The sequence below is a fragment of the Haliotis cracherodii genome, unplaced genomic scaffold (genome assembly GCF_022045235.1).
Source record: "Haliotis cracherodii isolate W230 unplaced genomic scaffold, xgHalCrac1.p SCAF_5, whole genome shotgun sequence".
NCBI classification, from domain to species: Eukaryota; Metazoa; Mollusca; class Gastropoda; order Lepetellida; family Haliotidae; genus Haliotis; species Haliotis cracherodii.
In genome coordinates this window covers 29,309,348-29,322,694 of record NW_027266308.1, presented here as the reverse complement: position 1 = coordinate 29,322,694, position 13,347 = coordinate 29,309,348, and the positions used below count along the sequence as shown (strand labels likewise).

General features: G+C 40.0%; 1 protein-coding gene across 1 annotated transcript; it reads right to left on the bottom strand.

The window, feature by feature from the left end:
• Positions 1-5,982: 5,982 nt before the first annotated feature.
• Positions 5,983-6,837, bottom strand: LOC139442007 (uncharacterized). Its single transcript, XM_071222761.1, has one exon. The coding sequence runs from the start codon at positions 6,835-6,837 to the stop codon at positions 5,983-5,985; it is 855 nt and encodes a 284-aa protein (XP_071078862.1).
• Positions 6,838-13,347: the final 6,510 nt, after the last annotated feature.

Here is a 13,347-nt window from a genome sequence, read left to right as displayed (position 1 = left end):
CGCCATTGTCAGGTGTTAGAAGATGAATTTACAAAAATACATTTTTCCTTCTGAAATACATTGAAGATGAATATTTGAATTAATTAGATTGCATCATAGATTATATTCACCTAAATTATGTTTAAGGTGAATTTTGTTAAGGTCTTATTTTAGATAGGTAGAACTGTGTCACAGGAACGTGTGCGTGCGTGCGTGCGTGCGTGCGTGCGTGCGTGCGTGTGCGTGTTTGTGTGAGAATATTTGGTCCCGATTTCATAAATGTAATGTCTTGGAAGGTGAAGACAATCTTTGAAATGCAAAATGTTTAACCAATGGCACTATTTAGAGATTGTCAACCATTTTTGCATGGCTTTAGATATGTTTTCCTATTCATCACGCATAAATTATAAACAAAGATCGATAATGACAAAGATGGTTACAGTGGAAACAAATACACAGGAGAACTGCTTACTTATTGATTCATTTCACAACGTTTGATGTACACTCGAGCATGCTCTTTCTACGAGGATTTCAAAGAGCGTCATCCGACATTATGACATTACGCATCGCTGACAAAAATTTGTCTGATGCAATTCCCTAGTTTGATAGTTTGAAATGTTCCCGTGTAGTTGTTTTTAGGTGAACAAAAGGATTTGCCTTTGCGTGTGTTTGTGTTGGGTGCCACAGGCAGGGCATGATACGCTCACCTTTTCCCGAACACTTCACCTGGTAACATCACCATTTGATAATTATTCATAAACACACGCTCATAGTCGGAATATAGTCGGAATTCTATAATGGACTCTGCCTTTGGCAGATATTTCTTGTGTACATCAAAACGGTTTCGTACCATGTTTTCCCGGGGGTTGTTTTTTCATGCGAACAGTTGACTTACCTTTTAGTTTTTCACATTATATTTTCTCATTTTCTTTTTACAGATAATGCTGCATTTCGGACTTTCTGCATTCCTCGGTTGGACTGTCACATCCTTCCTGTGCCACCAGTCCACCCAGGTATTTCTGAAGACATCCAACACTTTCTTCAATAACGGGTTACTGTGGGCTGTCGTCATAACAGTATGCCAGATGACTATGTGTTTCTTACTGACTGATATCCATCGAGGTAAATCTCCCTCTGGATGCTCAAAGAAACATTTCTGGATAAAGATCACCTGTCACGTGCTAGCTACCATGGCAACAAACTATAGTATGACCTTAATAGATGCATCGTCTACCTTTGCCATAAAGCTCCTGGAACCTGCCACAAGCGGCGTGGTTCAACGTGTGGTTCTGGGAACGTCGCTGGCACCTTCGGCTATGTTCAGCCTACCTTTCATCATAGGCGGCGCAATGATCTTCTGTGGAATATCGTTCAGCTGGTTAATATCGGCTGTTGGTTTTGGTATGGCCTTATTGTCCACTATAATATTAGCCTTCAGAAACGTAGCAATTAAACTAGAACAGGCTGATACCTCAGTAAGATTTATTAAACTGAGGGAAACGATCGCAATCATTCTGGTTCTTGGATCTTGTGTTGTCCTGGTGGCTGTGGCAGAGTTCCTTACTATACAGAAAGTGTTGCCTCCATCGGTCTCCTTCCTGCTTATAGCGGTATTATGCTCCAGTGTCTTCCACGTCATCTACTCCTACATCTCCACCAACGTAGTGCTGCTCTTCATGTCTGTGGTCAGCCACTCCGTCGTCAACATCGTAAAGAGAGTCCTCGTTGTGTTGTTGCTCTACTTGGTGGGACATAGAGATGTAAATCTGTCTAATTTTGGAGGATTGGCTGTTTGTGCCCTAGGATTGTTGGTGTATGTTTTAAGCAATAATGCTGTTGCACAGACGGGACCTCGTAAGTATACAGACATGAATTCTTTAATGATAATAATAATGATGTGACCTTGAACTTATTGACAATGGAGGATCCGCAATAAACAAACATATTCTCCTTGTCGAGTCATTTTCTAACGATGTCGGCATGTCCTTTGGATTCGACATTTCTCATCTGAAACTTGGCAAGGTAGAAAAGGGGGGATCAGGATTTACTTGTGATGGAATTATTGACCATCTCGTGGAAGGTCAGGCCTATACGTACTTGGGAATGCAGGTTAGGAACAAACTCCGAAATACCCTATCAAGGCCCTCGGGAGAGTACAAGTGTAGACTTAAGAAAATCAAAGCCACAAATACTTATGTTGTACCCGTCCTTTCAAATTCTTTTTGGTGTTTTGACGCTTTGATTGGACGAAACAAGAAATGCAGGGCGTTGACACCCTCACACGAAGAATCATGTCTGACAATAGATCCCACCACCCTCACTCTCCCCTCAGTCAAAATGGGAGGGCGTGGTTTAATTAACGTGTAGGCTCTTCATGATAGAATTGTATTGTGCACTTTTGCACACGTTTATTTGTCTGATGATCCTATTGTGAAGCATGTCAAGACTCATGATGAAAACAAGGCATTCCCCAGTTTTCCTTGATATGGGCATTCTGGAGCTTGACCCTAATCTGCATCCCTAAGTACGTGTAGGCCTGACCTTCCACGAGATGGTCAATATCTCCTCCCCCATGTAAACTGACTGATCCTCCGTCTTCTAGCTTGCCATGTTTCAGATGTAGAATGTTGCATTTTGAATGTTGTCGAATCCAAAGGACATGCCGATATCATTAGAAAAGGACTCGACAAGGTCATCCGTGTAAAGGAGGTGAGTAAGGGGTGCTGGTAATTTGTGCTGAGGAGGTGCCGGTTGTTAACCTTCCTCTTTGTTGAGCAAAAAGCTATTATTAGTAGTAGTAGTATTAGTATTAGTATTAGTATTAAGGTTGATATCAGTGCTATGATTTTTGCATTCCTAAATAGTTCTACATCAAAACACAAAACAAATTAAAATAATTATATTGTTTAATGTAACGTCCTTACTTCCAGGTACAATGGTGTCTTCAGGGGCACTTTGGGTAGCCATGATTTTAAGCAGCACCTTTATTGCGGTTCAAATGATTCACCGGCCAGTGGAAACAAGAGATATTACAACGTCTTTTTACAACCGTCAACTAAAAAGGAACACAAAGGAAATGTTTGTTGGGAAATCATTTGATGAAACTCCCTTTTCAATGTACATTCGAGATACCGACCTAACACCAAATGTGCCTGACAATATGGTTCAATTTCGTCATGAGTTCTTAAAATTGCGATTGTACAACAACTCTCTAAAGACAAACATACTCTCACCACATTTAACTACTTCTGTTGATATCATAAAGGAATCACAACGAATACAATTTAACATATTCTCTGATCTCCTAGCAACCTATAGATATGCCATATTATTTGACGTGGCTGTATATGAAAACAAAGGAGACCCGGCAATTAGTGCAGGGGAAATGTATCTTTTACGTAGGCTGGGCATTACTGTTTTACATTATTGTCTAACAGGATTATGTCAGGATATTGATTTTCAATATGCCAAGAAACTCGCATCACTTCATTCCAAAAATAAAGTGGTGATTTTGATGAGTGGTGGAGGAAATCTTGTCGGGTATGCTTACAATGATTATCTCAGAAAAACTGTTCTCAAAAGATTCCCTGAATACCACAAAGTATTGTTTCCACAAAGCATCCTCCTGAGAAAAGGTCAAGAAAAGCATTTGCAGTTTTGCCAAAGTGTGTATGGGAAGAAGTCAGATTTTACCATGATACTCAGGGATCGTCTTTCACTCAGATATGCGCTGGACAATTTCAAGGGTCCGAGTCGGTTCATCCTAATGCCTGATATGTCGTTTCAAATAGGGGCAATCCAAAGATTTATGTCGCCAGTTTTTGACATTCTTTGGCTAAAACGTGAAGACGAGGAGGCTCCAGGCTATGTGGTGCCGGACGCTCCGCTAGAGGTTACTATGCACTGTGCTGATTGGCGGGCCTGGCCAACACCTAAAGGTTCTACAAGTATGGAGACAGCTTTCCTGATGGCCAACAATGGACTGATCTTTCTCCAACGTGGTCGTGTTGTCATCACGGACAGATTACACGGACATATTCTCTGCACTTTACTGGACATACCTCACGTGTTGATTGACAACTCATACCAGAAGTTGTCGTCATATCACAACACATGGACACGTGGTCTGGCTAACGCAGTGATTACAGACAACGCCACACACGCTCTGGAACTGGCTGTACAATTATTGAAGAAATATAACAACATTCTGCCACCCATTGGTCCGTTTGTGGAAGAAGAGTTTATTTACGGAAACAAACAATGATGTCTTCCAAAGTGTGAAGGAAACGAGTGAACACCCTAATTTTCTGTCTAAATTCGTTTCATGATAATGATTTTCAGTGATCTATTCACAAAATGTTCGCTACTATTATGTCTTTTACGCCCAATGTTTCTGCAAATAATCTAGACTGACGTTTCACATTAAAGGACATTTCTTAAAAAGTTTCAGATCAAATTGAAAAATAAAAATCATGGGCCGTGTTCGAATTTGGACCTTTACAACTTCAACGAATTTGATTTAAGATATTTCCAATGATGCAAAGTAATGTGCGGTGGCCTTGCACAAATATATTAAAAGACCAGTTCTACATTGCCGATTTTCATTTTGTAACCAAGTGTGTAATTGTTTTGTTGCTGGAGCAGTATTAATATAAGTATGGTGTGCTTGTTTACCAAAATGCTGTTTACTGAAAATAAACGTTCAAGCCAATTGCGTCCAATGTACATGCATGTCTGAAATGTATGTTTATAATAAATCATTTAAACAACCTGATACTGTTCCAGTCGACCTCTTTTGTTCTACTCAGCACGCCTGACTGCACCCACCCTGAACAGCAGATGGTTGCAAATCGAGGAGTGCGTGAGTTTTGCTTTACGCCGCTTTTAGCAATATTCCAGCAATATCGCGGCGACAGAAATGGTCTGCACACTTTGAACCCATGTCGGGAATCGAACCCGGGTCTTCGGCGTGATAAGCGAACGCTTTAAGCACTAGGTTCCCCGACCGTCCCTGCAAACTCGCATATATACCACAACCTAATTGCCTCTGAATTGCCTCTGTACATTAGCTGATAAGTTAGAATGAAAGATGAACATAATTTCCTACTGGATTGTCCATTTTAAAAATGATCTGATCCGTCTTTGTTTACTGAAGCCAAATTTAGTCGGCACAAGCTAATATTCCTTAAGAATGCCGACAGCAGTTTCGTCTAGACACAAAAACTTGCGTTAGCATTATTGAGTATATCTGTAAGAACATTTTCTACATAGTACATGCGGATATGTATATGTACAGTAGCGTACTAATGTGAATGTATTAAATTTAAACATAACCATAACATAAAAATACATACAATGTAAGTATGCATCATTTGACGCATCAGTGACGAAAAATACGTCCGATGAAATTTCTTTTTGACTTCTAACAACTATTCCCATGCTTTTGTTCAAGGGAACAGTTGACTTGCCTTTGCATGTGCTTGTGGCGGGTGGCACCAATTGGGCAGGTTACGCCCAACATTTCGCAAACGCTGGTATCATCACTATTTGAAAGTGATTTATAAACACATGCTTATGATAAAGTCGGAATCGTACAATCAACTCTGGTTTCAGCAGAGATTTCCTATCACAATGGAAAGGGTTGAGTCGCTTTTATTTCCATATCCAATAATTATCAACTCGAGAAATATATAAAAAATATTCATTCAATAGCTTCATTGATACATTAGTCCAATATATATATGCGGAAACCTTCGGACGGACACCAAGAGATTATTACCATGTACATTTGGCAAATAATATTGCAAACAATTATTCGTTGACATGCATATATTCTCAAAGCACGTCATCAATGTTCATACCACCCATTCGGACTCTAAAAAAATCATATCCCATATTGCCATATCGTACATTTGGCAAAAAATATTGCCTAATTATTCGTAGACATGTCGTAACATATATTCTCAAAACACTCAATCAGTTTTCATCCCACCCTTACAGATTCTAGTCATCATACACTGACCGCAGCTCGGGTATCGTGTAATGGTCAGTCCATGCTGTCCGCGTGGTAGGGGCAGTGCTGACCCTTCGTGGCCGCTGGATACCAATGTTACTACCAGATAAGGGTCGAGACCCAGGGGGTCGGGATATGGGTTTCACCCATGATTTGTTGTATTTAGTATTCATATACAAAGCCTCGCCCATAGGGCGCCATGTTTCCTCGCCTTCAGTGTGGGGATGTTTTCCACAGAACGTGTCAACCTTATTTGATATATCTTGGAAACGGTCTTGTTCTTGCTTTTTCCGAAGGTGCAGTAGCTGTGAATAAAAGGTTGCTCGATCCCGGATTTCTTCATCTTCGTAATAGCGAACTTCTTTCTGACCCGTTGATATGCTCGCCCCACGCTTCGATTGCTGGCGGATGCTCAGCCTAGACGGACACGTGACCGCAGTACTGGGTCGAAGGTCAATTTTGGTCCGACGTCTGTCTGTAAAAGCATCCATGTTGAATTGTTCGTCGTCTTTTTCCAATTCTGCTTCATTTATTAATTTGCTCATGCGCTGAATTAGGGGTGATGAAAGTGGACGACAGGTGATTGAAGTTTTTAATTTCTGTAGTCTCATTTGTCTTTCGAGAAATTCTTCCATTGTGATCGTCAGTGGACCGTCTTTCTTCTCGCTTATCTCCCTTTGTCTGTCTCTGTATTTCTGGAGGCGACGTCGCATTTCATTCTGTCCTTTGCGCATGTCCGCGGCGACGACTTTGCTGGCAGCGTTGAGAGTAGACACCTGCATTGCACATCTTCGTCTTTCGAGAAAGTTTTCACGAATGGATTTCTTTTCGAATTCATTGTCCATTTCTGAGATATGCAAATGATTTGAATTCCTGTAACATAGAGAACAGATCATACCATTGAGGCAGTGAACTCACAAAAGAAAGCTCAGCCATTACATGAATAAACACATGTAGATGCATAAACAGAATAATTGAGTACAGTGTCAATAGTAACAAAACCAGTGGAAATCCTTTTGAAAAAATAATCATGTTATGTAAAATATTAGAATTCTATGTGTCTTTCCTATGTATTCCCTGCAACATGTGCACAGAAAGAAAAAGATAAATTATATACAGTACATCCTTTTGTACCATCGTCGCTAAAACTTGAAACAGACAAGGAATGTTTAACCGATGGTGAAGCATTTGATACGGGTATCGTAGTTCTCTTTCTTGCGTTAAGTTTAGAGTGTTTCGACGACTGTTTTTAGCTTAGTAAGGCTTGTAATTTTAGGTCAAATCCAATGTTCAAGTGTACACATTCTTTTGCCGGGCAGTTTACATCGACATCGTCGTCCGGTAACTGGTTGTTAAAGGGGAGCTACGCTGCATAGCCCCGAGCTCATTGCCAACCTAGATCTAGACCTCGTGCCATGTGTCAAACTGAGACTTTGTCACTGTGTAATTAGGGTACCCGTTAACTGACATACCCAATACATTTTTAAGCTTACTGCCCACAAGTTGGGTTTTGAATTACTTTAATCAAACTGACCAGAGCTATCAATTAATCCGACCCTCGCCACCACATATCTGACAGAGATAAACAATTCCCAAAAAGCAACTTGAAAAGCAACTTGAAAAGCACCCTGAAACAATGTCTTTGTGGTGGCAGAGATAACACATTCACCGGTCTGAAACATAATCATATTTTCAAGCAATTTCGATGACCATAGGATATATTGTGTTCACTTAAGGGCCTTATTTAGCTTATTTACCCAGAGAAACATCACAATATAACCGAATCCTTACAATACAACACATACAAAATATATGTCTGGTACAAATTGGTATCGAGTGAGATCCAATGGGTATCGAGTGAGTTCAGATAGGTATCAAGTGAGTTCTGATAGGTATCAAATGAGTTCAGATATCAAGTGAGTTCAGACAGGTATCAAGTAAGTTCAGACAGGTATCAATTGGGTTCAGATAGGTATCAAGTGAGTTCAGATAGGTAGCAAATGATATCAGATAGGTATCAATTGGGTTCACATAGGTATCAACTGAGTTCAGATAGGTATCAAGTGAGTTCAGATAACTATAAAATGATTTCAGATAGGTATCGAATGAGTTCAGATAGGTATCAAGTGAGTTCAGATAGGTATCAAATGAGTTCAGATAGGTATCGAGTGAGTTCAGATAGGTATCGGGTGAGTTCAGAAAGGTATCAAATGAGTTCAAATAGGTACCGAGTGAGTTCAGATAGGTATCAAATGGGTTCACATAGGTATCAAATGAGTTCAGATAGGTACCGGGTGAGTTCAGATAGGTATTACGCCTCATTTAAAACTTTTCCAGGCATATATTCTTCTCAAGGTTTCATAGTGTTCCCATGTTGGGATTCGAAATCAGTCTCCTGCTTGACAAGTCAACGTTTTAACCACTGGGCCACCCTACCCCTGGTATTAAGGTTGCTTTTAACAGTGTTTCAAATGTTAATTAACGAGAACCTGCAAAAATATTTGCACGTGTTCCATCCGACAAAAGACACTTTTCAGGTGATTTACATTTTAATCCAATAAATCTTCATATTTCTTCCCTGGAAATGAAGTGACATCGTCATACTTATACCAACACATACGTATAACAGTCCTAGCGCTGAGAATATTTTGCGAAAATGAACCCCGTGTTTAAGGTTTGTTGCTTGGATATTTCCTTATTACTTTGGAATATACATGTTAATGAGACAAAATATAAAGTATAATTTCATAGTATTTCCTCCAATGTATAATGTCTCATAATCACGTTATACATAACATATTGATAAATAAATGTCAAGATCTAAGTTCAACATTGGTCTGCTCAACTTTATGGCATAAAAAATGAAATTGCGACCCCCATTTTCCTTGAGACGTCTTGTGCACATCACCTGTTCTAGAATACTCATTGATATGATGCTTGTAATATCGCCTATCAAAAACATCGCCATCGAATAATCATTTCTTGTGTTCGTTCCATGTTTTACCACCATCAAACATGGATGTGTGCCTTCTTTTGCCCGGCTGTGTAGTAACTAGTAGTGTAACTAGTAGTTTGCTCTGAAATATTCGATCCACAAGGGCTACTAGGGCCATTGTGGCATTACTAGCAAGTTTGATTGAAATTTAATCTTTATTTAGTCTTTAATTTAGTCTGTAAAATTTAGTCTTTAATTCAAAATTTCTTACATATAATCAAAACGTTAATTTTAAAATAATCACGATCATAATGTATCAGTTTCACAAATGCCTAACTAGACTGCAAATGGGTACCAACTTGTGAATCATAGCCCCTCTTTAAATACACCCATAGATCCAGATATACATGTACATCCAACTTACGTGACAGCTCAGTACATAACCATCCTAGCAGGAAGACGTCCAACAAACTTCAAAAATACAAATCCGTGCGTCACTAGAGGCGGAGTACGTGACTTCCCCTTGCACATGTTCGCCGGGGATTTACCCCTGTGGGGGAAACTAAGCGTTAATCAGATTTCCTTCACAGCATTCCTCTCATGAAGAGTCGGATCTGGCCATATTATACGGCAAACATCTTAACAATAACGCTCTAACAGCTTCGGGCGACGTTTCTGCAATACGAACAATCATAACATATTGTTCGGATTACTTCAACTTGCATTTCGTCATGCCCTAATGCTATTAGTCTGGTTTAAAGATTCCAGTAGTTAATGTGTTAATCCCCTAGCTGTAGCCCAAGGCTAGCGGGGTAGGGCGTGCTTGGTTTATTCACTGGTTACTAGACGATGCATGACCTAGTAAAAGGACCCTTGCGGTGTGTACACGCACGGACGGAGCATGTTCGCATGGTCATTCAATATAACATTGATTTCAACTATCGGAATATGAAATCAAACATCACCATTCACCATATGTTGTGTTGTATTGATACGTCAGGGTCGTTGTTAAAGGGATGTTTTGCTCGTTACTGGCGAGGGTGCTTTGTTGTAGTCACGCCTTGGGGGTGCTTGTGGAAATGTGCTGTCAGATAGACTTAACTCTCAACTTAAGTTAACCATTAACTAGTTTTCACTTAATGATGTGAATGATTACAAACACTTTACATAATATTTGCGCTTTTATCCACATACAATTGGTGTTATGCCTTGGTTCAACGTTGCTGAGATCAGTTAAATAATATGTCTAAGAGGTGTAGGTTTATTGAACTGGAGGACTAATTTTGACTGTTGGTTTCCAGTTGATCCAGATACTTAGGATAAAGATCGTGTATGGTGTCCTAGTTTTGTTTTGTTTTGTTTTTTTCTTGTTCAACGCCGCAATATTCCTTCTATAGGACCGTCTGTAAATAATCAAGACTAGGCAATGCAGTGATTGACATCATGAGCATCGATCCATGCAATTGGGATACGATTACATGATCAAACAAGTCACCGAGCCTACCACCCATTCCATATGATCGCCTCTTACGAGAAGCATGGGTTGCTCGGGACCTATATTATTACCAGGAATCCCCACGGGTCTGTTGTTTAAGACATCCTCCTAATTTTGGAGGTTTCTTTCTTTGTTTTACGAAAATATGCCAGCTTTATGTCGGCGGTCTGGAGCAAATCAGTAAACTAGTGGTTAATATCATGAGTAAAGTCCCACGCTGTTGGGGTACGAAGACACACAGTCAACCGCTGTCACCGAACCTGACACCCGATCCACACGCCTCTTATTACACAACTATGAGTTATTTCAGCTGTCCTCTACCAAAAGCACATAGAAGCGCTGTGGGCAAGTTGAGACGTGGAGTGGCACCCCTCCGAATTGAAAACCGGACGATATGGAAACATTCCTATAGAGAACAGACTGTGTTTTATCTGTATGAATACCATTGAAGATGTGAACCACGTGCTCTTAACATGTCCTCTTTATACAGATCAGCGCAGGGATCTCATCAAGGTTAGCAGGGAAGTGTGGCCAGATTTTGACATTTTAACAAACAGAGTAATATTTAACTGTATTTAGCCCACCATGATCTTAACTTTCACACTGCTAGAACCTGCCATGACATTTTAACTAAACGCAGAGGCATTTTATCCTGTTAAACTTTGCTGACTTTTATATATGTACATATGTACTTTTTCGCACATTTTGTATGTTACAATTAATGTCTCATAAATCGCTGAGCGATTGGTTGTTTTACATGTTACATAATGGGTATGTATACACTGTGGTATATGCCCATGTAAAACAAGTGAGACAGCAATAAACTTTCTTCTTCTTCCTCTTACGACAAACACCAGAACCCAAGGGGTCCTTGTCTTGAGATGATCGGGGTATTATAACTGTAAGAGGCAGCAATTGGAGATCTACCCCTTTAGGCAATCGTTCATTTATTGTTGTTGAATAGAACTTAAAGAATAGCGATTTCCACCAATTAAAACGGCAACTAAATCGATAAATGAAAGATTATATATCAGGACATTGATGAGAACATACCATATCAATTGAAACACACCTAAAGCAGACATGCGTAGACGTGTACAGGACAAGGAAGTGTTGATGCAAAAAACAAGCTAAGACATATGGTATTAATCTGATATCTGAACATGTATATTATCGCGCTGTATTGTATACATAACATATATATTAATATGTTGTCACGGTGGTCATATGTATTGGATTTTAAGTGATGAATGACTAATAAACATTCATAATTTACAATTTAGCAACTTGAGGCAGTGCATTCAGTCGATGAAGTTGATAGTACCGTCAAGTCTCGTTAATCCGGCGTGGTTGGTTGGATGTGATTATGTCCCATCAACGATGTATGTCGGATAAACGAAATTAGGTATTATCAACGTTTGTGATCGAAAATCGGACATCTTCACGCTGGAGAAGAACCATAAGTACATATGTATACCTTGTAATAATTTATTTTTTTTAAACGAAATATTCACAGTCATTGTTATTTTGTTCATTCATTCATTCCTTAATTAATGATTAATGACATTGCAAAAATACACATAATTTTTACATTTTTACGTAACAATAGAGACATTACTTACTACGAGTTCATCACATCAACAACACGTGTTTATACATGTACACGGAAGTACTATTGTCTTGACGACTAACTACGTGTCTTGCTGTTATTGACACGTCATTTACTGAAAACAGTCTTTCAGTTCGTTTCTGTTTCTCAGTTTTTTTTATGATATATTTCTCAACGATGACTGCATTTTCGCAATAAAGTCCAAGTCCGTAACACAAAATACACACAAGTTGTTTTCAACGAGAATGCATCTTGAGCGAGAGGAGCCTTGATGGTTGCTGGTTGTGTGATACTTCATCTTCTGTGTTATCGTCAGGCTACCCGCGAACGAGGTCGACGATGGTGTCGGTATAGTCAATTCTTCTTCGCATTGGGGGCGGTCGGGTAGCCTAGTGGTTAAAACGTTCGCTCGTCATGCCAAAGACCCGGGTTCGATTCCCGACATGGGTACAATGTGTGAAGCCCATTTCTGATGTCCCCGCCGTGATATTGCATGAATATTGCTAAAAGCGGCGTAAAACCATACACACTCACTCTTCGCATGGGATGGTGTCAACACTGTTTTTCAGTGGTCCGTTCATATAATTTTCTCAGCTATTTTGCCCTTTTCGCTCAATGGACTCTGTTTCGGCGGATCATCAAGACATGCATGTTTATCAGTTTGATGTAATATACACAAGATAACACATAGACATGCGCATACTTCTGATACACGTGGTCTCGTGGATAGAGCGTCAATCCCAGGTCGCGTCATACCAAAAGACGTTAAAAGATGGTACATGTTGTCATCCTGTCTGACGCTCGGGGTTAAGGGGCTAAAACAATTAGTTGACTCGGAGTCTGTGTGTTAGTGGAGTATTAATGTTAAACTGCGGCATGGTATCTCATTACGGACCGGTGCAAGCACACGCACGCACGCACGCACGCACGCACGCACGCACGTGTTCATGCACATCGCTATATAGGCGCAATTATGTAGAACGTAACGTTAAACCCCCATTCACTGATACACGTGAGATTCAACAGCTGCTCAGCATTCGTGACGACTCGTATCATTGCGGGACAAGCCGATTGCAGATGACGGAAGGGCCGAAAGATAACGAGTGTGCACGCCATCCTAAAATTATGTATTGTACACATATACCATGCAAAAAAGTTTGGAATATTTTCATTGTGGGGTGAAACTACAGAGAAGTGATTTATGTGGCAAGAACATTTCCGAAGAAATCAAGCGCCCAAACACAACATTGTGACTGTCATGAAGCACTGTCGGACAGCACGTGCAAGGGGTTGAATGCTAGAGTTACAGTTGTCAC

Excerpts from the sequence above, each read along its gene's own strand:
- LOC139442007 (XM_071222761.1), bottom strand. The coding sequence starts at position 6,837 with ATGGACAATGAATTCGAAAAGAAATCCATTCGTGAAAACTTTCTCGAA.